This window comes from Opisthocomus hoazin, chromosome 20 (genome assembly GCF_030867145.1).
Source record: "Opisthocomus hoazin isolate bOpiHoa1 chromosome 20, bOpiHoa1.hap1, whole genome shotgun sequence".
Lineage (NCBI taxonomy): Eukaryota > Metazoa > Chordata > Aves > Opisthocomiformes > Opisthocomidae > Opisthocomus > Opisthocomus hoazin.
Window position 1 is genome coordinate 11,763,893 of NC_134433.1, and position 23,492 is coordinate 11,787,384.

At 61.9% G+C, this 23,492-nt stretch overlaps 5 protein-coding genes across 6 annotated transcripts; 2 read left to right on the plus strand and 3 right to left on the minus strand.

Moving 5' to 3' along the window:
- Positions 1 to 1,087: 1,087 nt before the first annotated feature.
- POLDIP2 (DNA polymerase delta interacting protein 2) lies at positions 1,088 to 8,870 on the minus strand. The gene is made up of 11 exons (XM_075439965.1): positions 8,692 to 8,870; positions 8,361 to 8,442; positions 7,566 to 7,663; positions 6,647 to 6,743; positions 6,098 to 6,173; positions 5,389 to 5,496; positions 5,019 to 5,155; positions 3,958 to 3,984; positions 3,645 to 3,770; positions 3,136 to 3,215; positions 1,088 to 1,566 (listed from the first exon to the last, which is right to left on the minus strand). Exons 1-11 carry the CDS (start codon positions 8,862 to 8,864, stop codon positions 1,452 to 1,454), a joined length of 1,119 nt encoding a protein of 372 aa, XP_075296080.1. The 5' UTR covers positions 8,865 to 8,870; the 3' UTR covers positions 1,088 to 1,451.
- A 74-nt stretch (positions 8,871 to 8,944) lies between these two features.
- VMA12 (vacuolar ATPase assembly factor VMA12) lies at positions 8,945 to 11,617 on the plus strand. Of its 2 annotated transcripts, XM_075439967.1 has the most exons (6): positions 8,953 to 9,178; positions 9,257 to 9,330; positions 9,408 to 9,497; positions 10,620 to 10,656; positions 10,993 to 11,105; positions 11,192 to 11,617. In XM_075439967.1, exons 1-6 carry the CDS (start codon positions 9,007 to 9,009, stop codon positions 11,285 to 11,287), a joined length of 582 nt encoding a protein of 193 aa, XP_075296082.1. In that variant the 5' UTR covers positions 8,953 to 9,006; the 3' UTR covers positions 11,288 to 11,617. The 2 variants fall into 2 exon arrangements, with proteins under 2 accessions (XP_075296081.1, XP_075296082.1); XM_075439966.1 differs by having other exon boundaries at positions 8,945 to 9,178; positions 10,993 to 11,617.
- Positions 11,618 to 11,807: 190 nt separating this feature from the next.
- KIF12 (kinesin family member 12) lies at positions 11,808 to 18,184 on the plus strand. The gene is given in 20 exon segments (XM_075440057.1): positions 11,808 to 12,027; positions 12,076 to 12,193; positions 13,972 to 14,178; positions 14,306 to 14,587; positions 14,746 to 14,821; positions 14,960 to 15,109; positions 15,111 to 15,318; positions 15,550 to 15,664; positions 15,666 to 15,723; positions 15,726 to 15,837; positions 15,840 to 15,856; positions 15,859 to 16,015; positions 16,109 to 16,227; positions 16,364 to 16,468; positions 16,548 to 16,825; positions 17,006 to 17,184; positions 17,187 to 17,362; positions 17,440 to 17,555; positions 17,655 to 17,785; positions 17,964 to 18,184. Coding segments are annotated over 20 exon segments (3,045 nt in total).
- On the minus strand, positions 12,184 to 13,069 carry SEBOX (SEBOX homeobox). The gene is made up of 2 exons (XM_075439968.1): positions 12,788 to 13,069; positions 12,184 to 12,683 (listed from the first exon to the last, which is right to left on the minus strand). Exons 1-2 carry the CDS (start codon positions 13,052 to 13,054, stop codon positions 12,441 to 12,443), a joined length of 510 nt encoding a protein of 169 aa, XP_075296083.1. The 5' UTR covers positions 13,055 to 13,069; the 3' UTR covers positions 12,184 to 12,440.
- Positions 18,154 to 21,716, minus strand: VTN (vitronectin). Its single transcript, XM_075439964.1, has 8 exons — positions 21,573 to 21,716; positions 20,974 to 21,093; positions 20,336 to 20,653; positions 20,090 to 20,229; positions 19,677 to 19,833; positions 19,397 to 19,546; positions 18,538 to 18,810; positions 18,154 to 18,342 (listed from the first exon to the last, which is right to left on the minus strand). Exons 1-8 carry the CDS (start codon positions 21,631 to 21,633, stop codon positions 18,224 to 18,226), a joined length of 1,338 nt encoding a protein of 445 aa, XP_075296079.1. The 5' UTR covers positions 21,634 to 21,716; the 3' UTR covers positions 18,154 to 18,223.
- Between the last annotated feature and the right edge of the window lie 1,776 nt (positions 21,717 to 23,492).

Consider the following 23,492-nt stretch of genomic DNA (forward strand, 5'->3'; position numbering starts at 1 on the left):
CTAAGACTGTCTGTCCATCAGCCAAGACGGCCCACAGCACTGCCTTGCAGAGCCAAACGCGAAGAGGCTGCTCAGAGAAGGCTCAGGGGCAGAGAGGGTAACTAGGATACTGCTGAGTCAAGAAAAAACAATGTCCTGCAAGTCAGTTATCCCTTGTCATTTAAGCAAGAGCAAGGTTTGAAACTTTCTGCCTAGGGTTCCTATCGCAAAGCCAACGACCTCCACCCCTGCGAGTCATCCAGAAGTCTGGAAACCCAGAGACAGCCAGAAGAGTCCCGCCACAGAGGCTGATGTCTCTCCAGATCTCTGCAATCCACAGAGCTGCTGAGAGCCGCTCTGGCTTGTAAAAAGAGCTAACGCCCGATTTGCACTGTGGACCAGGCCCTTCACATGTAAAAGTAAAATTGCCAAAAAATCCACACATCGTAAGCTTGCAGGTGTTTCGCTGACCCGCACAGTTCTGCAGGGCCGTTGGCACAGACCACCAAAAATGACAACCCGCCGAGCAAGCAGGAGCAGAAAGCCAAGCACTACCTCACCGTGGCCAACCGCACTGCAGGCTAAAACAAGCTCTTCCTGCCAGAGCAGAATCTACCAAGGAAACACGGTTACAGCCGCAGCGTGAGCCGGGAAGAACCCTCTAGCAGCTGGGACGCAAGGCAAGCCTTTGCAGGGGGAGGGCCCCCGTCGGCGCTCCTGTACGATCACAACGCGCAGCCCGGTGCTCTACGCACACAAGACCCCGCAGCAGCCTGCTCAGCACCACCTGCCAACCCACCTTCCCCGCTCTGCGCTCTCTCCTCCGACCAAAAGGGCCTCGCATCGCTCCAACGCACAGCCCAGACAAGCTGCGCAACAGGGAGCAGAGCTCACGGCTGCTCCGCCACACGCTGGCTAAATCCCTGACAGCAGCCGCACTGCAGGAAGGCTGAGCTCACACTCCTGCTGCCTAAAACAGCCTCACTGCTGCCTTCTGAAGCAGCAAGAAGTCTGCGCTGACTCCACTTTGCACATGAATGAGGGGAGAGCAACAAGCCAGGGCAGGCTGGATGCGAAGCCTAGGCCTTGGTTTATAAAGGAAGACTGGTTGCAACTGGAAGGGCCAGTTTATTAGAGAAACCTCACATTGCAGAGAATTCACAACACATTGGAAAGGGTCCAGGCCGGCTGCAGTGGGGGGCCAGTCTTCTGCGGCAGCACAGATCTGCATCCCCCCAGCTCCAACCCCAGCAGGTGCCGCAAAAGGAAGGGTTAACTCTAACACAGCTTATGTTTACAAGCAGCCCGAGAGAGCCAGTACTGAAGTTCAAAAAAGCCTCCCCATTAGACAACAGTTAAAACACAAATGGTTTCAAAGGTTTAAAAGCTCCGTGTTCTTAGCTGCAGTGTAAAGGGGAGGCGAAGGTCTACAACACACACAGGTCTCTGTGGGTCTCGGCACTCAGTCTGCTCTACCAGTGAAGGCCGGAGGGGGGGGTCTTCTCGTCTTTGTTGCTTTCCAGAGAAAAGGGTGGGATTCGGACATCAAAGTGGGAGCCATCTGGCCTCTCAAATCGAAAAGTACCCCTGCAAAATAATGGCAGAGATCACGCTGAGGCCAGGGACAAACACAGCTAGGAGTCATCAGCTAGAAGGTAAGACGTGAGCTCCTCTGTATCCTGCACAGGGACTCGGGGGCTGCATTTGCAAGGCCGGTCCAGCAGCAAGTACATCGGTTCAGCAGCAAGGACATCTGCCTGCCAAGATGACTCATCTGTTGGAAGACTCCTGGGTGGTTTGCATCACATCTCTAATGTACATTTCCTGAATAAAGATGTCGTGATTGCAGCCTCCAGGAGGTAAGCGCGCTCCACGCATCTGCGGCAGTGTTTACCTAACTCCCACCCCACAGGGGACAGAACCAGAGCTATTTTTACAAACCGATTACATGTAAATTCAGATTTGTATTTCTTGGCAGAAGCTCCACTGGGTAAGAAGCCTGCGACAATATGAAACCCCATCACAGACGTAATTTGGAATAGGTTCTGCTTTGCATTTCAGAACTGAATCTGCCTGTCCTTGTACAAGCAAAGAATTTGTTTACCACACAGAACTACAGACGCCTGTACTGCAGAACATGACATGGGCGAGAGGATCGTGAAGACAAACTAACAGGTTCTCATGATGGAGAGGACACAATCAAACACCAGAAGTCAAACCGAGCAGCTTCTGAGCTGCAGAACCTTTGTCTCCTTCTCTGCAGGATGCATGCAGAGAGGGAAAAACTACTCAACAAGCTGGTTTTACTCCCCAGGGCATGCATTCAGGCAATTCAAAATGCTTAACGTGGCCACCAGGGGTGTATCCTATAAGCAAGAGCTGTTTCTCTGGCTTTTCCCAACTCAAAGGCAGTTCCAAGAATCTGACACCGATTTACTCAAAAAACACAAGCCCCAAAGTTCTGTCATACAGAGGAAGAGGCAGACTTGCATTTCTTGTCCACACAGAGATGACAGTAGTTGTGCTAACCCAGCTGAAATGCAAAACAGAGGGAAACTGCTGTAACCCTGCGGCACAGGAAAAGAACAACTCAGCTGAGCACTCTCCCACCTGCACTTACAGAAGAGGGGACTTGAACACCAGACAGACTGAAGGCCTGATCTGGCCTAAGCTGGGAATAACCCCACATGTCAACTCCTTGAGGACACAGAACTGCCCAGCTTCACTCAGTCACAGAATCAAAGCCCAGTCTCCTCCAAAGAGAGAGGGTACCAGTGCACACATCCCTGCTGCCTGGGGAAGCACCAGCATGAAGCCTTGCCTCTTGGACCAAGGACTGGAAGGGACAGAAACCGAGTACAGCAGAGGATGACAGAGAACTGCTTCGTGTCTTTTCAAATCCAGCCTAGCACAGACCAGAGGAGGGGGATGAATTAGCCTGGAAGCTCTCCTGGTGCAAAGAATCAACGCATCTTCTTGCTGCTCACTGGGATACTGCTATAGAGGAGCTCAGAAAAATTTTAACTATCAAATATGTCCAGGCCAGTCCACTTCCACCCACTTTTCAGCCGTAACACCAGACTGCAAACAGCGTCCCCGCTCAGCGCTGTGGGGTCCTACATCTAAACCACTACTGCAGCACTAACTGCTTCTTACCACATGTGACCACTGGATGCCTGCAGGGAGACGTGACTGCTGTACTGAAACGCCGGCTGTTCTTTCGATAAAACTGGCTCCTGCGAAGACAAGAAGAGACCACTCTGCATCAGCAACGGATCTTAAAGTTTCTCCACAGACAAGCAACAACAGGAAATTTACAGAGCATGGAGAAAAAGAGGGGAGATCCACACCTGAGCATCACTACCTATTACACAGCAAACAGCCTGCCCAGTGAGTAGTGCTGGGATCACGTATTATCCCAGTCTCCCCATTCTCTGTTATTTAGGATCATTCCCTAACGCTCAGGATGCATTTGGTGCATACTTACAACAGTTCCATGCACACTAACGACAGATGAAAAGCTCGTGTGATTTTTTTTTTTTCATTGCCCGTTTTCTATTCCACCCGTTTCTGTTGCCCACTGAGCAATTTACTGGCAAACCAGCCCGAGTGAGAGGACTCCAGCAAAGGGCTGCACTTCCCAGCAGAAGCCACCCGATACCTACCCTTCCTACAACGCCGCGGCCCCTGACCGTTTCCAAGGTGCCAGACAAGCTAAATATCCTCCAGTGTCGTTCTCGGAGCTGCACCACTTCGCTGTCAAGGTTCTCCAAGCGAATACAGTAGCGCCACTGGACAGAAGAAAGACTGTCAGGAAGAACTGCCATCAGCTGCAAGCAGTTGATCACCCACACAGCCGATACTGCAAAACAGCTGCCAGGCAAGGGCGACTCTCGCTCAGAGCTTATCACACAGTAATGATGCCACAGCAGAAAAACTCCTTCCCTTTAGCTGCTTCATGAAGCAAAAGGCACTTACCCAGTAGACATGGGAATTCTGGGCTTCCTGTCAAGAGAAACAAAAGACTTTAGCAGCTGCCCTTCAATGCTCAGCGCCAGAACCTCTTCAGCTGTCAGCACAGCACGAGCACAGGGGCTCTCGCTCCGCGCCAGACTGACGCAGCCAACTCACATGAGCACACAGACAGCTGCTCTCCGAAGCAGTCCATCAGTTACCGCCCGGCACAGGCTCTGCTCTAGACATGTAATCATGAGGTGGGAGATTTGCAAGGATCTCGTGACTACGGAGGGTTGATCTCCATGTTAATCACGCACTTTCTACAGATCTAGAAACACCCATTTCCTTGCCTTCAGGCATCTGTTTTTCTGACAAGGTTAGGAGAAACATCAGCTGGGCTCCACAGAAGCTGCAGTTCCACACCAGAAGTCCACCTGACACGGCACAGCAGGCTCCCCGGCAGCTGTGCTCATCTGGACTTGGAGTTCAAACTGCTGCGGTAATTCCCAGCCCTCCCACTCAGAGGTCTATTGGAGCCTCGTTACTTTGGATGGTCCACGTGAAGTTCTTACGCTACAAAGAGCACAATGTTATCAGCTAAATCCAGAAGACTTTAGCCAAACCCTCTAACCCGCACTAGAGCCAGGAAGCAGGGGTAGAAATCCACAACACCTCACCACTGGGCAGGATAATGGACACGTTTGTCATTACAGGGCAGATGGCCTCGGTGCCCCCACCCCCGTGACACACACGCCTATCTGTGACTGAGGCAGTAAAGGACCACTCACAAGCCTCCCTACATATCTTGCTAATGCTGTTCTGCAGAACAGTACAGGTTATTTCCCATCCTACAAATAACAAGCAAAAGCCAATCTGCAGGAGCTGTTCTCCAAAAATGTATGACAAAACGCTTTCATGTTCATACCTCTGCTGAGCATGACAACAGTGAAATTACAACTGTGATTAAAAAGTCAGTTCTCCAGCTAGCAGAAGGTACCTTCACTCAGCAAACTAGTCTTCGAAAAAACACACAAGTTAAACAGCTCACAGAACTAGCACAGCGACATACAACATGGACCCACCCTCATGCCCATGTAGAAAGGGATGACGGTGACGCGGATGTTCTCTGTGGTTTCTCGGTGCACGTCAGAGAGCTCTAGCCAGGGGTGGTTCTTCTCCTGCCACGCACACAGTGTATCCCTTGCTACAAAAGGTGGAACTGTGGGGAGGGAAAGACAAGAGTTTATGAGGACAGGCACACCAAAAACTCAGAGCAACTCCTTTCTCCTCAGAGCACCTCCTTTCACATAGTTAAAAAATTAAAGGAGGCTTTCCTGTAACAAACCCCAAACCAGACCAAGATTTTTCACTGTATCCAAGGTTTCTGGATACTTATCACTGAACACCTCAACTATCTGGCCCTAAAGATTTCCCTCTGAAGCCAGAAATTACCTTTTGTTTGGTCGTACATGAGAAACCTCTCAAAGAGCTCATGCTGGATGGGCACTTGATCAGTGGAGCTGTAGGGCAGGATATCTTCATGGCTTACATAGTCTAAACCTGAAAAAGAAACCCCGAAAGCTGTTGAACTTCCCCAGCGAAGAGCAGCTCAGAAATCTCCCAGCAGAGAAATGGATCACACTGGTGAGAAGAAAAGGATTTTGGCAGCAGCAGCCAATGCTAATACCATGACTGCAAGCAAGAATGGACGAAACAGGCCAGTAATAACCCTTGGCAGCGTTCTCCTGTGAGATGTCTCCATGAAATGATTTCTCTGATAAATATACACTGCCCGGGAAGTGACTGCCCTGTCACAAAAGGACTTTGAGCAGAAAATGCACAGGACAAGGAGAGACCTAGCTGTCCTGACAATAAAGTAGAACAGCCCATAGGCCACCGGGTACACGTATGTGATCTGTGTCTCAAGAGCTCAACGCAGGCATGCCTGTGTTTGACCAATGTGCCCAACATCCACCTGTCCAAAAGGGCTTCACATACTTTAGTCATTTTGTTGTTTCTAACCCAGCCCTAAACCGCAGACAGATCCACGACGGGAAGGTCCTGTAGGAACTGCTGGCAGAAGCTGGCTGTTGGTGATTCTTCTGCCCTCCCCTCATGACAATCCACACCTCCACAGAGGTTACAGGTGCGTTTTACTCACCTGGTATGGCGTAGAGCGCTCTGCTGTCGTCATGATTTGCCAGGAACGTCACCGCTTCTGTCTGCGATCTCTGGGACTGAGAAAAAGGGAGGTTTATGTCCTTCTGCGTGGATTGTTGTGGGCCAGTTTCCAGCCACATTCCAGTTTACTACTGTGGTTTCTGAAGTGATTCATGTTTATTGTACTTAAATTCACCTCAGAACATTTCTCCTTTTAATTACTCTAGATTAGTTCTCCACTCAAACAAGTGAAGAGCATTTTCAGTGCTGCAATCCACATTCATAGTAACCTACGTGCAACAGAGTAGGAACACCAAAAGGATAAGGAAGTGAGGTCAGAAATGTGATCCAGAAAGCAGTCATATGACACTCCAGATTATCTTTCTCAGGGAAAACGTAACTCACAACAAATTTGTCCTGGCATTCCAAACAATTCCAGGACAAAGACTCAAGTTAGCCATCACAGCCATTTCCTTTCAGTGCCTGTCCATCTAAAGCATTCGTATAGGAGAAGACATTTGAGTTCATGCCAAGATTGTTGGTTACTTACTATATGCGGACAATCCCGGGCATCTATTAGCACCTGATAGTAAGTGTGCGTTTTGCCCTTGACCTCTTTGGAACCATGGCCTGCCGCGTTCTCGCTCCTGAAGAGAAAAGCAGAGCACGGAGCTGAAGCGCTGGATGGCAGCCAGCTCTTGTTACCAGGACCCACCACAGTCATAAACAATGTTGTTTGCTTGGGTTTTTTTCGAAAATACATTTCACAGTCTGTAATCACTCGGTTCCATCCCAGTTAAACTCCTGTCAGCCACCCACACACCAATAGATGAGCCGAGCTGACGATCAGCGGTGTTTGTCACAGGCACAACACAGGCAGCTCAGAAGTTCCTCCTGCTCCTGTTTGGGGCAGGTATTTCCACCGCTCTCTGATTCCCTCCCTGCTTGCTCCTCACTCCTTCCCAACGCCCGGCACAGCTCCCACACCGGCAGGGGGGAAATGGATGGAGGAGGGGAGGGAAGTGCAGAGCAACTCGCTCCACAAGAAGAGTGAACTTGGCCTAGTGGCTTGAAACGGGGGAGGCAGCCGACAAATCCAACTCGCTGGCGAGCTACAGAAGAGGCCGCCTGCAATGTTAGCACAGGAGCCTAGGCCTAACTCAAAAAGCAACACAAGGGGCTTTTTTATAAGAAAGAATGCCAGGAGCATGTTTTATTTTGTTTCATTGTTTGTTTATTTTCTTTCCTTCACACACACTCTCATCCTTCATACTTCCATCCTGTCTCTAATTAACACAAAATTAACACTCATGCAGTGTCTCTTCTTTAAGCACCTCTCTCAGTTTACATTCATGCAAAACAGATCCGTACCATTGTCCTCCTTAAACAGACTCATCTACCCCAACCAGGAAACTTGCTCCAAGATGTAAATGTAACAGTACAACATATAAACCAGAACAAATCCTTACTTGTCTGTGACGGGAGAAGCCACGTCTCGATCATAAAGCCTGGCTTGCCAGGGAAACAGGACTATTCCTCGATAGCCAAACACACTGTGAAGGAATAGCTGTAACGAACAAATAACTGCATTTCAATACACAGCAAGCTTTAATCAACTTAGATACAACAGAAAACTTGAAGCCAGAAGCCCTTTTCTGACGGTATTTTAAAAAAATCTGTTAACTGAGGTAAAACTAGACACATTTACAAGAGTATGAAGGCATGGGATAGGAGCACAGGGAGCATCACCACTGTGTGAACCCAGAGCACAAACAAAAGAGGGAACAGAAACAGCCTGGGATGAGAGAAGAAATCTGTGTCCTCCCTATCCCACAGAGGCAGACGACTAAACCAATAATAAAATGATAGAACGGCAGAAAGCAGACCGGCATGGGAGAGACCGCTCAGGAACGCAGAAACACATCTGCGAATCACGAGCACAGAAATGACAAGTTTAGTTGTAATTTCTCAAATTCAGTGGCTGCCTCTTCTGCTGCCAGAGGGAGAAAACCCTTAAATAAAACCAGGGGAGCAAATGCCACTGCAGGAACAGTTGTCTCATCCTGCAGATTCTTATCAACTCGCTACTGTCAGATGACTGACAAACTGCAGACGCAGCAAAGAGCAGGAGCACCGAACTGTGAAGCTGCTGGCCTTCTGCTACCAGACAGCAGCCTCCGTACGAGTAAATCCCTCGGGTAAATCCCTCGGCTACCCGACAGAACAAGCCTGCGGGGCCAGCCCAGCTCCCCGGAACCGCTTACCTGACCCGTCTCGTATTTGCCGTGCTGCTTCGGCGCCTCGAACACCCCCACGGTCTCCAGCACTTTGCCCTCTGCGCGGTTTCTGGGAGCACAGAGGCCGTTTGGTGGGCGCGCAGGGGCTGGAGCGGCCCCGGGCCTGGGCACACGCAGCACCCGAGCCCCAGCTCCTCGGGCCTCCCTCCGGGACCACGGAGCCCCCCCACCCCCCGACAGCCCCACTACTCCCATGGCTGCCCTGTCACCCCTCCTCTCCCAGCAGCCCCGCCTGCCTTCCCCCACACCCCCCGTCCTCCCCTCAGCGCCCCCGCACCACCCCCCCCCCAGGCCTCACCGCGACGAGAGAAACCTCCGCGGCGGCAGCAGCAGCAGTGGGAGGGCCGCGGCGCCCCCCAAGCTCAGGCCCCGCAGCCCGCGGGCCGGGGCCGGTTCCCAGAGCGGGACCCCGCAGGCCCGGGCCCGGCCCAGCGCCGCCGCCACGCACCGCCGAGCCGCGCAGCCCGACATCCCCCCCCTCCGCCGGGCCCGCCCCGCCGCCAGCCCACAATGCACCGCGCCCCTCCTTCCCGGCAGCCTCCGCGGTGCCGCTCTAGCCCGCCGCCGCGCTCTATGGCTCTCCGCGTCGCCTAGGTGACGGCGGCCGGGCAAGATGGCGTCGGCGGTGCGGGCCGGGCGGCGGCTGCGGCGGGCGGCGGAGGGCGGCGAGCTGGAGGGGGTGCCCGCCAGCCTGCGGGGCGAGCTGGAGGAGGCGCTGGCTTCCGAAGGCGCCCTGGTGCCCTTCAGCCTGCTGCGGAGGCTGCACGCAGCGCTGCGGGAGGCAGGTAGGCCGCGGTGGGCCTGGCGCGACGGGCCGCGACCGGCCGGGCCGCCGTTAACCGGCTCGTTACACCCCCCCGCAGGGTCCCCGCTCTACCTGCACCAGCTCCTGGAAGGCAGCGAGATCCACCTGCCCGAGGTGCCGGTGCCACCGCGGGTAGGTGAGGGCCGGGCAGGGGCCGCGGGAGGCAGCGGCTGCCCCGGGCCCTCACGGTGGCTCTGCCCTTCCCCCAGAACCCCGAGCTGGTGGCCCGGCTGGAGCGGATAAAGGCCAAGCTGGCCAACGAGGAGTACCGGCGGATGACCCGCAACATCACCGGCCAGGTGAGCACCGGGATCCGTTCCCCCAGCACGCGGCCGCCAGCAGCCTGAGTGACAGCAGAGTCGCCCCGCAGAGCCAGGGCAGCACAGAGCAAGCGGGGCAGGGGGTCGAGGAGCGCACCCTGCAGATGCGCGGGGACGGCGGGCGCGGACGGTGCTGAGGGCAGAGGCGGGGCAGGGCCACCAGGATGGTGAAACGGAAGAGATGCCGACGCTGGGGAACAGCTCGCTGTGCCAGGATCTCAGGTTTTCCTCCGGGAGACGGAGCACCGACAACAAACGTTTTACTGGGAGCACCTGAATGGTTACATTTTCATCACAGTTTTAAAACGAGATCGTTCATGTCAAGGTAAAAGCTGGGAAACCAGGGCAGTGTTTGGGCGCTCGTTCTTCCCGAGGAAGAGCTGAGATCTTTTGGCACGGTGACTGTTTGGACAAGCCAGCGTCCCTTCCTACCGACGTGATCCCGCCCTGCCTGTCCCTCCTCCACGCGTAGCCTGGTGTCCCTGGGCGCTTCCATCCCCGCGCGGGTCCTCCCGCTGCGTTAGCCCCTGTGGGAAGATCTGCTTTGCCGTCAAACCTGGCCGCTTCCCCCGGGAGCCAGAGTGGCTGGAGCAGAGCGGGGCAGGAGCGGCAGCGGGGTTCCTTCCAAACGACGGCGCAGCAGAGGAGCGTTCCCGCGTCTGTCTGCTCAGCGCGGTGTTCCCTGCCTCCCCCCGGCGCCCGGTGTTTGACCATGTGCCGCCGCGTCCGCTGTGACAAAGAGCGGGCAGAGCTTTACGACGCTCCGCTCTCGCCAGCCGCGGGAACACGGGTGGCAGGGTGAGACCCTGCAGTGTCTCTTCAAGACGAACCCGCAGCAGAGAACCCACCAGCAAGCGGCTGCCCGCACCCTGAGAGTGCTTTGCTTAGAAACGATCCCTCCTCAGCGTCCTGGAGCCGGGCCACAAGCAGAAAGCCAGGGAGACCCGGGCGCTGTGGCAGTGCCGCTCCCCGCAGCCCGGGGACCCCGGCGGCTCTCAGCTCCCGAGTCGTGGCGACAGGACAGGGCAGCGGCATTGCTTTTATTACACGGTTAACATGAAAATACAGCTGATCACAAGTTGGTTTAATCCCTTCTTTTAGGAGATGAACGGGACGTTGGCTGAGTTTGGGAGGCAAGGTGAGTGGCTGCTGGCGCTGCTGCCGCCCGCAGTGGGGCCCTACAGGTCAGTCACAGGGGCGTCGCGTTGCTGGCGGCGACACCAGCCAGCCCTTCCCTCTCCGAAAACCTCACCAGAAGGTTTTAATGCACAAAAAAAGCGTTCCTGGAGCGAAGGAGCGGCCTGTTGGCCGTTCCTGTGAATATTTCTGGAGGCGTGAAGCATGTGAACCCTCAATCCTCGCGGTCGCCCAGCTGCGGCAGCCAGCGGCAGGCTCCGCTCGCGGGCTCACGGCTCGTCCCCTGCTCTCCCAGCCTGACCTAACGGCACGGCCATCTTTTCCCCCTGCTCCGCAGTTCGCTCCGTTAAAGCCGTTGTCATCACCGTGTTCAACTTCATCGTCACCGTGGCGGCCGCCTTCGCCTGCGCGTACCTGGGCAGCCAGTACGTCTTCGCCGAGAGCGCGGCGGTGAGTGAGCCCGCGGTGCCGCAGCCCACCCGCGCCGGAGCTCGGGGCTTGCGCCGGGTCGCTGATCTCTCACTTTGCATCCCCAGCACGTCCTGTCAGCCGTCATCGTGGCCTCGGTGGTTGGCTTGGCCGAGCTGTACATAATGGTGCGGACCCTCGAAGGGGACCTTGGGAAGCTGTGATCACGCACGACCTCGTGCTGGAGGCTGTTGCCCCTCCCCCCCCCCAGGAGTCAGTAATTCGGGGCAGGTTTATCTTCCGCCATCTGCCTGTACCTGCTGCTGCTGCGGGAGCGCTGCCGCATTCCCCAGGCCCCGTCCTCCGCCTCCTGCTCCGTAACGTTCCCAGAATGAATCGTGGATGAAAAATCCCGCGGCTGCAGAACAGGGGAGGGAACAGCTGAGGACTCTCACCGCCCCAGCACGGAGAGGGCCGCTACCTCCTGCCGTTCCCGTTCTCCTGTGAATTTGCTGCCCTTTTATTTTGGAAATAAATAACGTTGCGTGTTTGCAGCCTTCTTCCTGCCCGTTGCTATGCGGAACGCTGACCTGACACGTACGAGACGCCGCAGAGGGCCGCGTATCTCCCCTCTGCCTCCGCACCCCGCGTCCTGCTCCTGCCGAAGCCCCCTCTGCCTCCCCGCGCTGCCCTGCCGGCCTTTCTCCCCTGTGGCAGCCCCTGACCCAGCTCATGTTGGGACTGATGGTTCGGGAGGACGATGGCGTTCGGCGCTGGTGTTGGCGCCCGGCTCGGCTCTGCCTGCGGCAGCTCGGCGTCCTCGGGCAGGGGCTGCTGAACCTCCCTGCCCGCGGCTGTCGGTGCCCAGGGTGGGAGCTGCAGCGGGCAGCCAGGGCAGAGAGGGGGGGCTGGCTCTCGGCCCCCCAGCTGCTGCGGGTACGGAGGGGACGCACCTCGACGCAGAGTCCGGCCAGGGCCGGACACGGTGATTAATGCTCTGATGGCAGCTAAGCCCCTCTGCGAACACGCTGCAATATCCGATACGGGGAGAGCTGCCGGCACCTGCGAACGTGCCCGCGGATTAGGGGCGGCCGCGCCACAATCATCCACGGATACGGCCGCAGATTAAGGTATTTTTTCCAAAAGATTAGTCGGCATTAGGGGGCTGCCGGGGAGCTGCCCCCGCCACGGCTGCCCCGGCGTTTAGGATATTGGATGACATCCGCGGGACCTTTGGGGCCAGCAGTGATTTCACGCCCTAATGAAATCGCGGTGCTAAGCCAGGGGGCCTCGGTGCTGGGGGGGGTCCCCGGTGCGGGGAGAGGGTCCCTGGTGCCGGGGCGGGTTCCTGGTGCCGGGGGGGCATCCCCACCGCGGTTACAGCTCGCCCAGGTTGGTGATGGCCGCGCTGTAGATGAGGTCGGAGATGGAGCCCAGTGAGGTGGGGAGGCCCCGCGGGGGGCTGCGGGCTCCCGGCGGAGGCAGGGCCGGGGCCGGGCCCGGGGCGGTGCCGTCGGGGGGCGCGGCGGGGGGACCCCGGTCCCCGGGGGGGGGCGGCGGGGGCGGCGGCTCCGGTTTGGCGCTGCGGATCCTGCGGGCGCGGCGGTTCTGGAACCAGACCTGGGGAGTGGGGACGGCACCGTGAGACAGCCCCGACGGGGCGGCCCCGCCGAGGGGGGGGTCCTGGCGCCGGGACGGGGAGGGGGGGTCCCGGCCGCGCTCACCTGGATCTTGGCCTCGGGCAGCTGGGTGAGCTCGGCCAGGCGCTCCCGTGTCGCGATATCCGGGTAGGGCACGGCGGCGAAGGCCTGCTCCAGCTCCGACAGCTGCCCCCGGCTGAACGTGGTCCGCCGCCGCTTCCGCGGCCCCCCCCCCGGGCAGGGGCAGGGCCCCGGGGCGCGGCCCCCCCCCCCAGCCGCCGGCCCGCCCGCCCCGTCGGGGAAGCGCAGCAGCGGCTGGGGGGCGCGGGAGGTGCCCGGGGCCGCGCTCATCCCGCCCGGTTCCCCCGGCCCCGCCGCAGCCGCCCCGGCTTTTATCAGCCCCCCCCGGACCCCCCCGGTGGGCTGGGACCGCCCCGAGCGGGCGGCGCTGCCCCTCCCCACCCTTCCCCGACGGCTCCCGGCGCCGGTCCCCGCTCCGCGCTCCCCGACGGCACCACACCGGCTGCTGGGAACCGGGGTCCCCCCGCCAGCACCCCCGGGGACCAGTAACCCCACCGGGGTCCCCCCGCCAGCACCCCCGGGGACCAGTAACCCCACCGGGGGCCCCCCCCAGCACCCCCGGGGACCAGTAACTCCACCAGCTGCCCGTACTGGTGTCCCCCCGGTGGGGCCCGCGAGGATCCCATGGCTCGGAGGATGCTCGGGGGGGGGTGGGGGCGGTGGGTCGGGGACCCCCAGCTGGCGCCGGAGCCCCCTGCGCCCCCTCCCCGGCTCCCAAGGCCGAGGTGCCCCCCCCGCCCCCGCCTCTCCCCCCGCCGTCCGGCCGCTCTCCCGCGTGGCCGGCGCCGGTCAATGTTTAACCGGAGCGGCGGTACCGGTTGTGCGGGGCAGCAAGGGCCGGCGGGCGGTGGCTCCGGGCGGGCGCTGCGGGGAGCCCGAGCGGGGGGGGGGGGGGGGGGCTGGAGGGCCGATGGAGCCGGGGGGGCAGCGGGGCTGGGAGCCCCAGCCGGGAGCACGGTCAGAAGCTTTCCCAGCGGGCCGGGGGAAAGTGTGAGTCGGGGGGGGACGGAGGGGACAGAGGGGACGGAGGGGACGGAGGCCACCCGGTCCTGGAGCAGGCAGGGCCGGGGCAGCAACCCCCCGGCCGATGCAGCAGGAGGGGGTCCGGCACCCCAGGAAGGCTGGGAGGGGACAAGAGGGTCCCTCTGCGGGGACACGGGGGGACGTTGTGCTCTGTCCCCTGCCAGGCCGCGGGGCACAGCGGGGACGGGAGGACAGCGCGAGCGCAGCGTGACCATGGGCCCCTCTGCCCCGGCCCCCGGGCTGCCCGCGGGGAGGGTCCCCAGCCGGGGGGCACCCACCACCCCGCTGCCCTCTGGTCCCCCAAGGAGCCCCGGAGAGGAGCGGGAGGGCCCGGTGGAGGGCAGAGAGACGCGCCTGAGAGTGGTGCTGAGGTAAGGGGCGACGCGAAGGGCTCGGGGACGTGGTGGGGACCCTCCTGCCCGGGGCGGGGGGACAGTGGGGCTCCCGAGGGTCCCCAGGCAGCGACACCTCTGTGCCCCCATCCCCCTCTGCCATCAGGGTCCGGCCGCTGACCTGCACGGAGACGCGGCGAGGTGACCGGCGCGTTGTGCACAGCCTTGGCGATGGCACCGTCCACGTGAGCACCATCTCCCCACCGGGGTCCTGGGGGGTGTGGGGGCTGCAGCACCCCCTGAGCCACCGCCGTCCCCGCGCCCAGGTGAGCGCGGCCAGGCACGATGCCACCTTCGGCTTCAGCGCCGTGTTCGACGCGGGCGCCTCGCAGGAGGCCGTGTTCGAAGGCAGCGGGATGAGGCAGCTGGTGGAGCTGGCGGTAGACGGGTGAGTGCCGGCGAAGCCCCCCACGCTCCCCAGCCCTCCAGCCCACCCTGCACCCGTTGGGCCCTCGCCGGTGGGTCTGCGTTGCCAGAGCGGTGCCGGGAGGTGGCATCCCTGTGCCACCGCCTGGGGCCATGCCTGAGGCTCGGCATCTCCCCCAGCTTCTCCTGCACCGTCTTTGCCTTCGGGCAGACCGGCTCGGGGAAGACCTACACCCTGATGGGACCCCTCACCCAGGTACAACGCCATCCCCCCACCCTGACCGGATCGTGATGGTGGGATGGGCTCTTCTCACCCGGTCACGGGCACCGGGGTGGCTGAAGCAGGTGGGTGGCCAACACGACCCGACCACTCACCCTTCTGGCACCTCCACAGGGCAAGGAGCAGCCGGCGGCCCCGGCGCTGCTGGGGCTGATGCAGAGGTCCTTCGCCTGCCTCCTGGAGCAGAGCCGCAGCCATGGCTCTGACCTGGCTCTCAGTGCCTCCTACGTGGAGATCTACAACGAGCAGGTAAGCGCCCGCCCGGCCGCGCAGCCCGGCCCCACTGGCACCCCGTGCCTCCGCTCCCCCGGTGCCTCCCCTCCACCGTACCCGCCAGGTCCAGGATCTGCTGAGCCCCGGGCCACCACGCTCTCTGCCCCTGCGATGGAGCAAAACCCGTGGCTTCTACGTGGAGAACCAGCTCAGCGTGGACTTCGAGAGCCTGGAGGCCATCACTGATCTGCTCCTGCAAGGTGCTGAGCCATGGGTGCAGGACAGGGCCATGTTCAGGGGGTGCCAGACCCGTTATGTGGGGACTCAGCCCCCCCAAAGACCATCCCCAGGGCTGGTGGGACTCCGATGGCAGCTCCCCGTCCTGCCGCAGAGCTCAGGCAGGCTCGTGCCTGGCAGGGGGTGGGCAGCGGGTGCTGTGCCAAGGCACGGGGTGTCATGCCCCCCTGCATCTCTCGATCCCCCCCTGGCAGGTTCCCAGAGGCGACAGACCTCGGCGCATGCCCTCAACAAGCACTCGAGCCGCAGCCACGCTCTTCTGACCATCCACGTCCACAGCCGGGCCGTGAGCGTGTGTTCTGCTCTCGGGGGATGTCTTGGGGGGGGCTGAGGCTCTCTGTGGGGGTGCAAACAGCCCCAGGGTACGGGGGGGGTAACATCCTCCTCCCCAAGGATGCGTTGGTGGGGCTGGGGTGAGCAGCAGGGAGCCAGATCCCAGACCCGGGGGTTGAGGCACTGCCGTGGGCCACGGGGAAGGGGTGAGGGGGACCAGAGCATCACCCCCCCCAACGCAGGTCCCCCAGCCCAGCACCTGCCCCAGCAAGCAGGGCACGCTGTGCTTCGTGGACCTGGCTGGCAGCGAGCGGGTGAAGGAGACCGGCTCCGGTGGGGAGCTCTCCGTGGAGGCCAACAACATCAACCGCAGCCTCCTGGCACTGGGTAAGAGTCGGGGGACCCCCCCCCTCGTGGGAACAGGAGCTGCTGGTCCCCGTCAGAGCCCCCCAGCACCCTCTGCGGCTCGTTCTCCGGCAGGGCACTGCATCTCCCTGCTGGCCAAACCCCGAGGGACGCGGACGCACATCCCCTACCGGGACAGCAAGCTGACCCGGCTGCTGGCCCGCTCCCTGGGCGGCTCGGGCGTCACCCTGATGGTGCGTGCGCGGAGGAGGCTGGGCAGGGGTGCGTGGAGACACGGGGGGCTGGGGTCTCGCCCCATGGAGGGGAAGGCTCAGGGGGGCTGGTGACCCCCTGGCTGGCAGCTCACCTGCAGCTCTTCTTCGTCGGCAGGTCGCCTGCATCTCCCCGTCCTCGCGCTGCCTCTCGGAGACGCTGAGCACGCTGCACTATGCCAGCCGTGCCCGGAGGGTCACCACCAGGCCCCTGGCCAACAGGGTACAGCGGGCAGGGGCTGCGGGCAGGGTGCTCTGCCCTGCTGCTGGGACCCCCCTGAGCCACCCCCTCATGCTCCCAGGTGTCCCGGGAGAAGCTGCTGCACACCTTGGAGGAAGAAATCCGTGCCCTGAAGCTGGAAAACCTCTCCTTGCGCCAGCAGCTGTGCCTGCCGAGGAGCACGGAGGTCCTGGGACCCCCCATGAGGGTGGGGGAATGGACGGGCTGGGGGGGCAGGTACGGCCCCGCGGGGATGCATCGCTCCCCTCTTGAAGGGCAGCTCCCATCGGAGGCAGCCCCAGCCTGGCCCAGCCTCTACGGCCTCTTGCGGGACTTCGTGGTGGAGAACAAGCAGCTGAGGTACGGGGGCACGCACAGGGCCCGTGAGCAGGGGCTGAAGGAGCTGGCGGGGCAGCCAGAGCCCCCGGCCGGGCAGCCCCCGTGTCACCCAGCCTCTCAGAACCCCCCTGGGGCTGGGCAGGGCTCGGAGGTTTGCCGGAGGCTGCCGATGCCCAGCCCTGCTCCCTCACCGCTCCCTAGGCAGCCCCGGCTGTCCCCAGACCCCGGCAGTGAAGTCCCAGCTGGCCCAGCCCACAGAGTCACCCGCAGCTCCTGCGACAGCTGGCCCCTGCTCCGGAGCACCCGTGTTCCCCCCGGCCACCCTGTGAGGCTCCAGCAGCCCGACGTGACACCCACCTCCGGGCCCTGGCTGCCGGTGAGCGTGGGGGTCCCAAGCTCCACAGGCAGCCCCGTGGGGGGCTGTGCCCACGGCAGGGTGAGGATGCACAAACCACCCACCCGCTGCTCTCTGCCCTCTTGCAGAAGCTGCCTCCCGCCTCTGGCCGCCCCGGCTGCCCCCAGTGCTGCCCCGGGCCAGCCGATGCCACCGCGTCCCAGGTATGGCCCCAGGGGTCTCTTCAGAGCCGGGGGGGGCACAGCGCAGCGAGCAGCCTGACCGCTCTGCTCGCCCCCAGGCACTGCCAGTCCCCCCTGAGGGAAGTGCCAGCGTCTTGCCACCCAGCCAGGAGGACACAGCTCTGCCCGGCTCCCGTCAGCTCCCCGGGCACCCCCACCCGCCTCCGGGGAAGCGGTGAGAGCCAGGGCCTGGGGCCACACTCTGGGCATCAGATGGGGTTGTGGGGGGCGTTGGGGCAGTGGGTCGGGGTCTGTTCACATGTCCTCACGGCAGGAGCCGGGGCAGGAGCAGGAGCTCATCTCAGCGGCACTCCCGGCAGCTGCCAGGCCCCGAGCGCTGCCCCAGCCCCGAGGCAAGGGTCATCCCTTCGGCACCGCCGTGGCCGGGATTGCCGGAGCCCAGAGGTGAGTGGGGTGGCTGGGGGGACACTGGGCAGCGCATCGGATGGGGTCCCTCGGGGATGGGCACCCATCCCAAGCCCAGCCACCCGTGCATGGGGCTGCGGACCTGATCCCGGGGACGCTGGAGACCTGACCCCCCGGCTCCCGGCTGGCAGCCGCTGGTGCCGTCCCTCTCTTCCAGTGGGAAGAGGCACAGGACTGGCTGGCGGAGCAGATCTGAGCAGCCTCAGCCACAGCCGCGCCGTGGATGGGGCCAGCGGCAGGGATCTGGCACAGCCCACGCATGGTCACTACACCTGGGGGGACGACCAGAGCGATCTCGGACTACAAGGACCGCACAGACCCCGGGATGGATGGACAGATGGACAGCCTGCAGGGCGCTCGCAGTTTATTTCTGCCTAGCTAGGGGCTGCGCTGCCGGGCAGCTTGGTCGGGGCCCGCTCAGACGCTGTCCTCCCCGGGCTGCGGGCAGCCCAGCCAGTACTGGGCGATGGAGCGCGGGTAGCGGGGCTGCACCAGGTCCACGCGCTTGGTGCGCAGGTTGACGCGGTAATACTGGTCTGGGAGAGAGGGGAGATGGCTGTCAGGACTGCCTGCAGGGAGCTGCCAGCCCTCGCTGCCAGCCCCAGGCACCTTCCCAACGCATCCTGGAGCTCGGGGACATCGCAGAGCGAGAGAAGACCTCCCCCCTGCCCCAGCAGCCCCAGGGGGTCCTGGTCCTGCATCTCTCCCAGATCCTGGCACCCCAGACTTACCTCCTACAAAGAAGTAGACGCTCTGGAGGGTCTCGCACTGGGAGCCCGACAGCCAGTCGCTTTCCACTCCCGCAGAGTCAGAGTCATTTTTCAGCCAGCTCCAGAAACCCAGATGGAGTGACCGGTGGCTCTTGTACCTCTTGCGCTGGCGGCGAGACTTCCTTCTCCGGGGCTGCTGGGAGGCCACGTAGATCCTGCCGGCCATGGCAGCGTCCAGCCGACTGGGCACCCCCCGCCAGTCTTTGCTGATGTATCGCGGGCGGCTCGCCCCGGCTGGCGAAGAGGCAGAGGGCGAGTGAGAAAGGCAGCAACGCGTGGGGGTGAGCTGAGCCCAGCCCCACAGAGCCCCCCACACCTGCTCTGAGACCCGCGGGGACGCTCCAAAGGATCCCAGCCTGGATGGGATGCGCGGCGGGGACAGATGCCAGGCAGAGCCGGGAGCAGCCCCTCTCCTCCCCCCTTGGCTGGGATCAGCCCTGCGCTGCTGAGCCCCCCTCTCCAGCTTTGCTTTCTCTCGCCCAGAGCTGCGGTTTTCCTATGGCATCTCCAGCTCCAGCGGGAATAAACTGTCTGCAGCAGCACCAGCGGTGCGAGGTGGCTGGTGACAGGCTCAGTGGTGCGGGGCTGGAAGGCTGGGATCTGGGATGCTGCAGGAGGTGCAGCCATGACCGGGGGGGGGGGTGGGGGGGTGTTTCCCTGCACAGCCCAGGCTCCTGCCCAGCATGGTGGCTCATCCAGCCTGCCTGCGCTCCCAGGCATCGCTCCCTCCTCCTGGGGTGCCTGCACCCCTCACACCCCATCAGTACGGGCTGTACTAGCACCCGCCAGCCCTCTTCCCCAGGGCTGGCCCAGCCCTTACTCATCCTGCTGCCGAAGAGGATCTGGAAGACGTCCTCCCAGCTGTCGCGGTTCAGGAAGGCGTAGTGGTTGAACACGGCTGAGGGGGAGGACTTCTCGCAGTCGGCCTGCGTGGGCTGGTGGGCGAAGTCGTAGGACCAGTAGTGCTTGTCTAGAAGATGGTGCACAGGGCATTAGTGGGGGGCACGCACTCGGGGAGGGGGGGCAGCAGCTAGAGGGGTGGCCTGCCCACGGCCGCTGGTGCCGTGCTCTGCCTGGGAATGGGGGGCTGCACCCCTTACCCTTGAAGAAATAGACTCTCTCATTGCCATGGTAGCTGTGCGCAGGGAGGGCGAAGGCCGCGTCGACGCTGTTCGGGATGCCTTCGAAGCCCTCGGAGATGTCGCGTGGGTACCCGGGGTCCAGGGTTCCGTCGTCAAAGCGCCAGTACTGGCTGCCCTGGGGGGTGCGGGACAGAGGGGGGTCAGGGGACTGGGTGCTGCATGCCCCAGGCATGGGTCTGCTGGGGTGAGTGAGCGGATGCTGGAAAACCCCGTGGTGAGGCTGTGGCAGTCCGGGACCCCAGACCACAGGGGTTTGGGGATATCTGGCAGCCCCTATGTGCACACATGCGTGGAGGGGGACAGGGTGGGTTGGGGAGCCACGCCGGCCACCCAGGGAGCACCCCCAGCAAAACAGCCAGGCTCCTGCCCACCTTGAACAGGTAAGTCTTGCCCTGGCAGTTGATGCGGGTGAAGGCTGCGTCGATGGGGCCCTCGATGCCCCAGACGTCACTGATGAGCTTGGGGTAGCCAGGCTGCACGCTTGTCTCGTCCAGCTCGTAGAAGTACTTCCCTGAGGGGAGAGGGGAGGTGGGAGCGGCAGGAGGGACCACAGCCACCGGCGCAGGGTGACAGCGCAGCAGCGTGTCCCAGGCACCCGGAAAAGGTCCCCAAGGTACCTCGGAAAGCGTAAATGGAGCCGTTCTTCAGGTTGGTGAAGGCATCAAAAGGTTTCCCACTGCACAGCTCCTCAGGCTCCTCCACGGGTTCCTGCTCCTCAAACACATCTGGTGTGGTACTGGGCACCTGCTCCACCGGCACGTCCGTCAGCATCTCCTCGGGACCTGGCGTGGTCTCCAGCGTGGGCTGCGCCGGCAACAGCAATGTGGGCAGTTCTGTGGGGGCTGCCTCGGTGCTCTCTACCGTGCCCAGCTCGACGGTGAGGTTGTAGTCAAGGTAGTCGTCCTCCGGCAAGGCAAACACATCTCCCCGGGTCACTGTGGGAGGGAGCAGGTTGGTCCCTGGGAGCCCTGGGCTTCTCCCACGAGGTCTGGGTGCAGGAGCCGCTTGCTCCCAGGCAATACGGATTTGCACGGACCCCCAGGGCCCCACGCTGCAGGCAGCAGTGAGCCGGCTGCTGAAACCCCCTGGTGCTGCCGCACCCTGAGCACCAAATCCTGGTGCTGACTTCACCCCGCGGACACGGGTGGGTGCAGCTGACCCGGCACGGACCCCTCCAAGCCCCCGTGGCATGGGGCACCCGTGGCCACCCCCGCAGCCCCTGTCCCGGCCGGGAGGGCAGCTGTGGCACTGGTACCTTTGGCTTTGCAGACAGTGGAGTAGTCGCTGCAGCAGCTCTGGTAGTACACGCAGAGGGCGTCACACTGGCACTTGTGCTGCGCGTCGAAGCCACTGTCACAGCGGCCCTCGCAGGAGTCTGCAAGAGTCGAGAGTCAGTGCAGGACGAGGAACTCGGGGTGGGCAGTGGGGCCGGCACCTCCACCCCAGCCTAGCCCCGGGGGGTGAAAGCAAATGTGGCCATATCGCAGCTGGAGGAACCCCACCTCTCCATGGGTATCCCCCAACCCTGGGGGCTACAGCAGCACCTCTCCCCGCTCCCACCCAGGTCCTGCTGGGACAGGAGCCACGGACCAGGCTGTGCCGGAGTCCCAGCTCCACGCCAGCAGTCCGGCTGCAGGATGGCCAGGGATTCGCCCAGGCACCACCGATACCCGTGTGCTGCCTGCTTGCCTTCCTCCCATGCTGCGAGGTGTAGCCAGCATGGCCACAGCCACCACCCGGTCCCCTCCTCACCCTGCCTGCGCTCCCCAGCCCCTCCATCAGCCCAGGAGCTGTGCTTGCTCCATCCCCACCCCAGCTGCGAGCAGGATCGGCTGGCAGCGGGCTCTGGCTCACCTTCAGCAGCACGGGTGGTGGCGAGGAGGGCCAGCACGAGGGCCGGGAAGAGGAGTCTCATCCTGGGCAGCCGGGAGCGCAGCCCTCCTGGACTGTGCGGGCTGGAGGGCAGCTGTGGCCGGGGCCCCAGCACCCACTGTTTGCTCAGCCTGCCCCGGCAGGAGAGAACAAACAGGCCAAGGTCAGAGCAGAGGGGAGAGGGGCAGGGACGCTCTCCCACCCAGCATCCCCCGCAGCCCACACCAAGCTGGGTGCATTTGGGGTGGGACAGAGGTCCCCATGCATGCTGGCAGCTCTGAGAGCTGCTGGCCGTGCCTTCACTGCCAGCGCCTTCCCGGCCGGGCTGTGGGCTGGGCACCAGTTCCGAGAACAGAGGGGACAGTGGGCCAGAGCCAGGAACCAGTTTGGAGGTTCTGCCACACTTATTTCATAGCAGACCTCACGCTATTAAAGCTCCCTGCCTCTGTCTCAAGGGGAGGTCATTTCCCAGCCCAGTCTTGGCAAGAGAAAAACCCTAACGAGAGGGGACAAGGGAGCAGTGCTCGGAGGGCAAAGCGAAAAGCCCAGGGCTTATGCTTGCCTGAAATGTCACTGTTTTGGAGGACTTGCTCACGGGATTTCAGCTCTCTCAATGTCAGCCAGGCCAGGCGCAGACCTGGGGAGCCCCAGGGCATGGCGTCTCGGGATGGGGCAGGAGCCACCTCTGTGCGCGGGGACCAGGGGCCAGAGGTGAGCGGCCGGGAGGGAGGGAGAGAGAGCGGGACCCCTCTGCACTTTCACTGCAGTAGGCAAACACAAGCCTGTGTGTTTTGCTCCCATCATTCCCTTTCCAGCCAATCTTTTTGGTTACTAATTAATGTTGACTCAGCTCTTTTCGGCAGCTCCTGATAACTCCGGGATATTTGTTTAATCAGGGGCAAGGAGCAAACGTGCACGAGGCTACAGAGATACCGCCTCCGGCTCCACTGCCGTGGCACTGCTGGGGCAGGGGCTCCGTGGGGTCCGTCCCCGCCCCGGGGCAGGAGCAGCACCGCTCTGGGCTTTAATTGGTGACTGAGGATTTGGGGAGCAAAGAAGCGGAGCAGGGTGCCCGCTTCCCCCCGGGCCTCACCTCTGCCAGCTCGGTCACAGGCAGTTCCCGGCATCGGCTGCTCCCACCCTTGCTGGAAAGAGCTTTGATCTGGTGTTGAGAAAGGCATTTCCACTTGGAAAGCCCTGGTGAGCCACGAGCAGCCACCAGATGCGGGCTGTTGGGACAGGGCTGTTGGGGCAGGTCTTCTCCTGCAGCCCTGTCACCCCCTCCTTGCACCCAGCCTCAGCTGTGGCAGGGCTGGCGTCGTCCCCGAGTGCAAGCACCAGCCCAGCATTGCACTAAAGCTTCGTCCCGTCCCTGTTGAATCCAGGCTGAGGCACAAGTGCCCTGAGACGGTGCAGGCTTGCGGGGAGGCTGGGGGGGAGAAGGGCTGGGCAGTGTCTGAGCTGCTTTTGCTGATCGGCTGAGACAAAGCTCCCTCCTGCTGCTCCAGGCTCCTGACCACCAGCAACCGCAGACCCACCAGGGCTCGGTGAGCCCTTCCCCGGCTGCTGTGCTCAAGGCACGGCAGGAGCAGAGCCCAGGAGAGGGGCTGGTTTGGGTAACGGGGCCCTGGGGAGCGCTTGCAGCCGAGGGCTGAGCAGAGCCAGCCAGGAGAGCTCAGGCGACCGGGCTGATCCCCCAGGGCAAAGCTGGGAGTCCCTCCCGTTCCCAGAGCCCAGGCTGCCGCTGCTGGAAATCCCTCTCAAAAAGCAAAGCAAAGCAAAACTAAAAGCAAAGCAAAGCTCAGCTCTCGGGGTTTGTCAGGACAAGTCTAAGGGAATGGTCTGAATTCTGCACACACACCCCCCCGCCCTGGAAGCAGCCTTCTCCAAGGTAGCAAACCC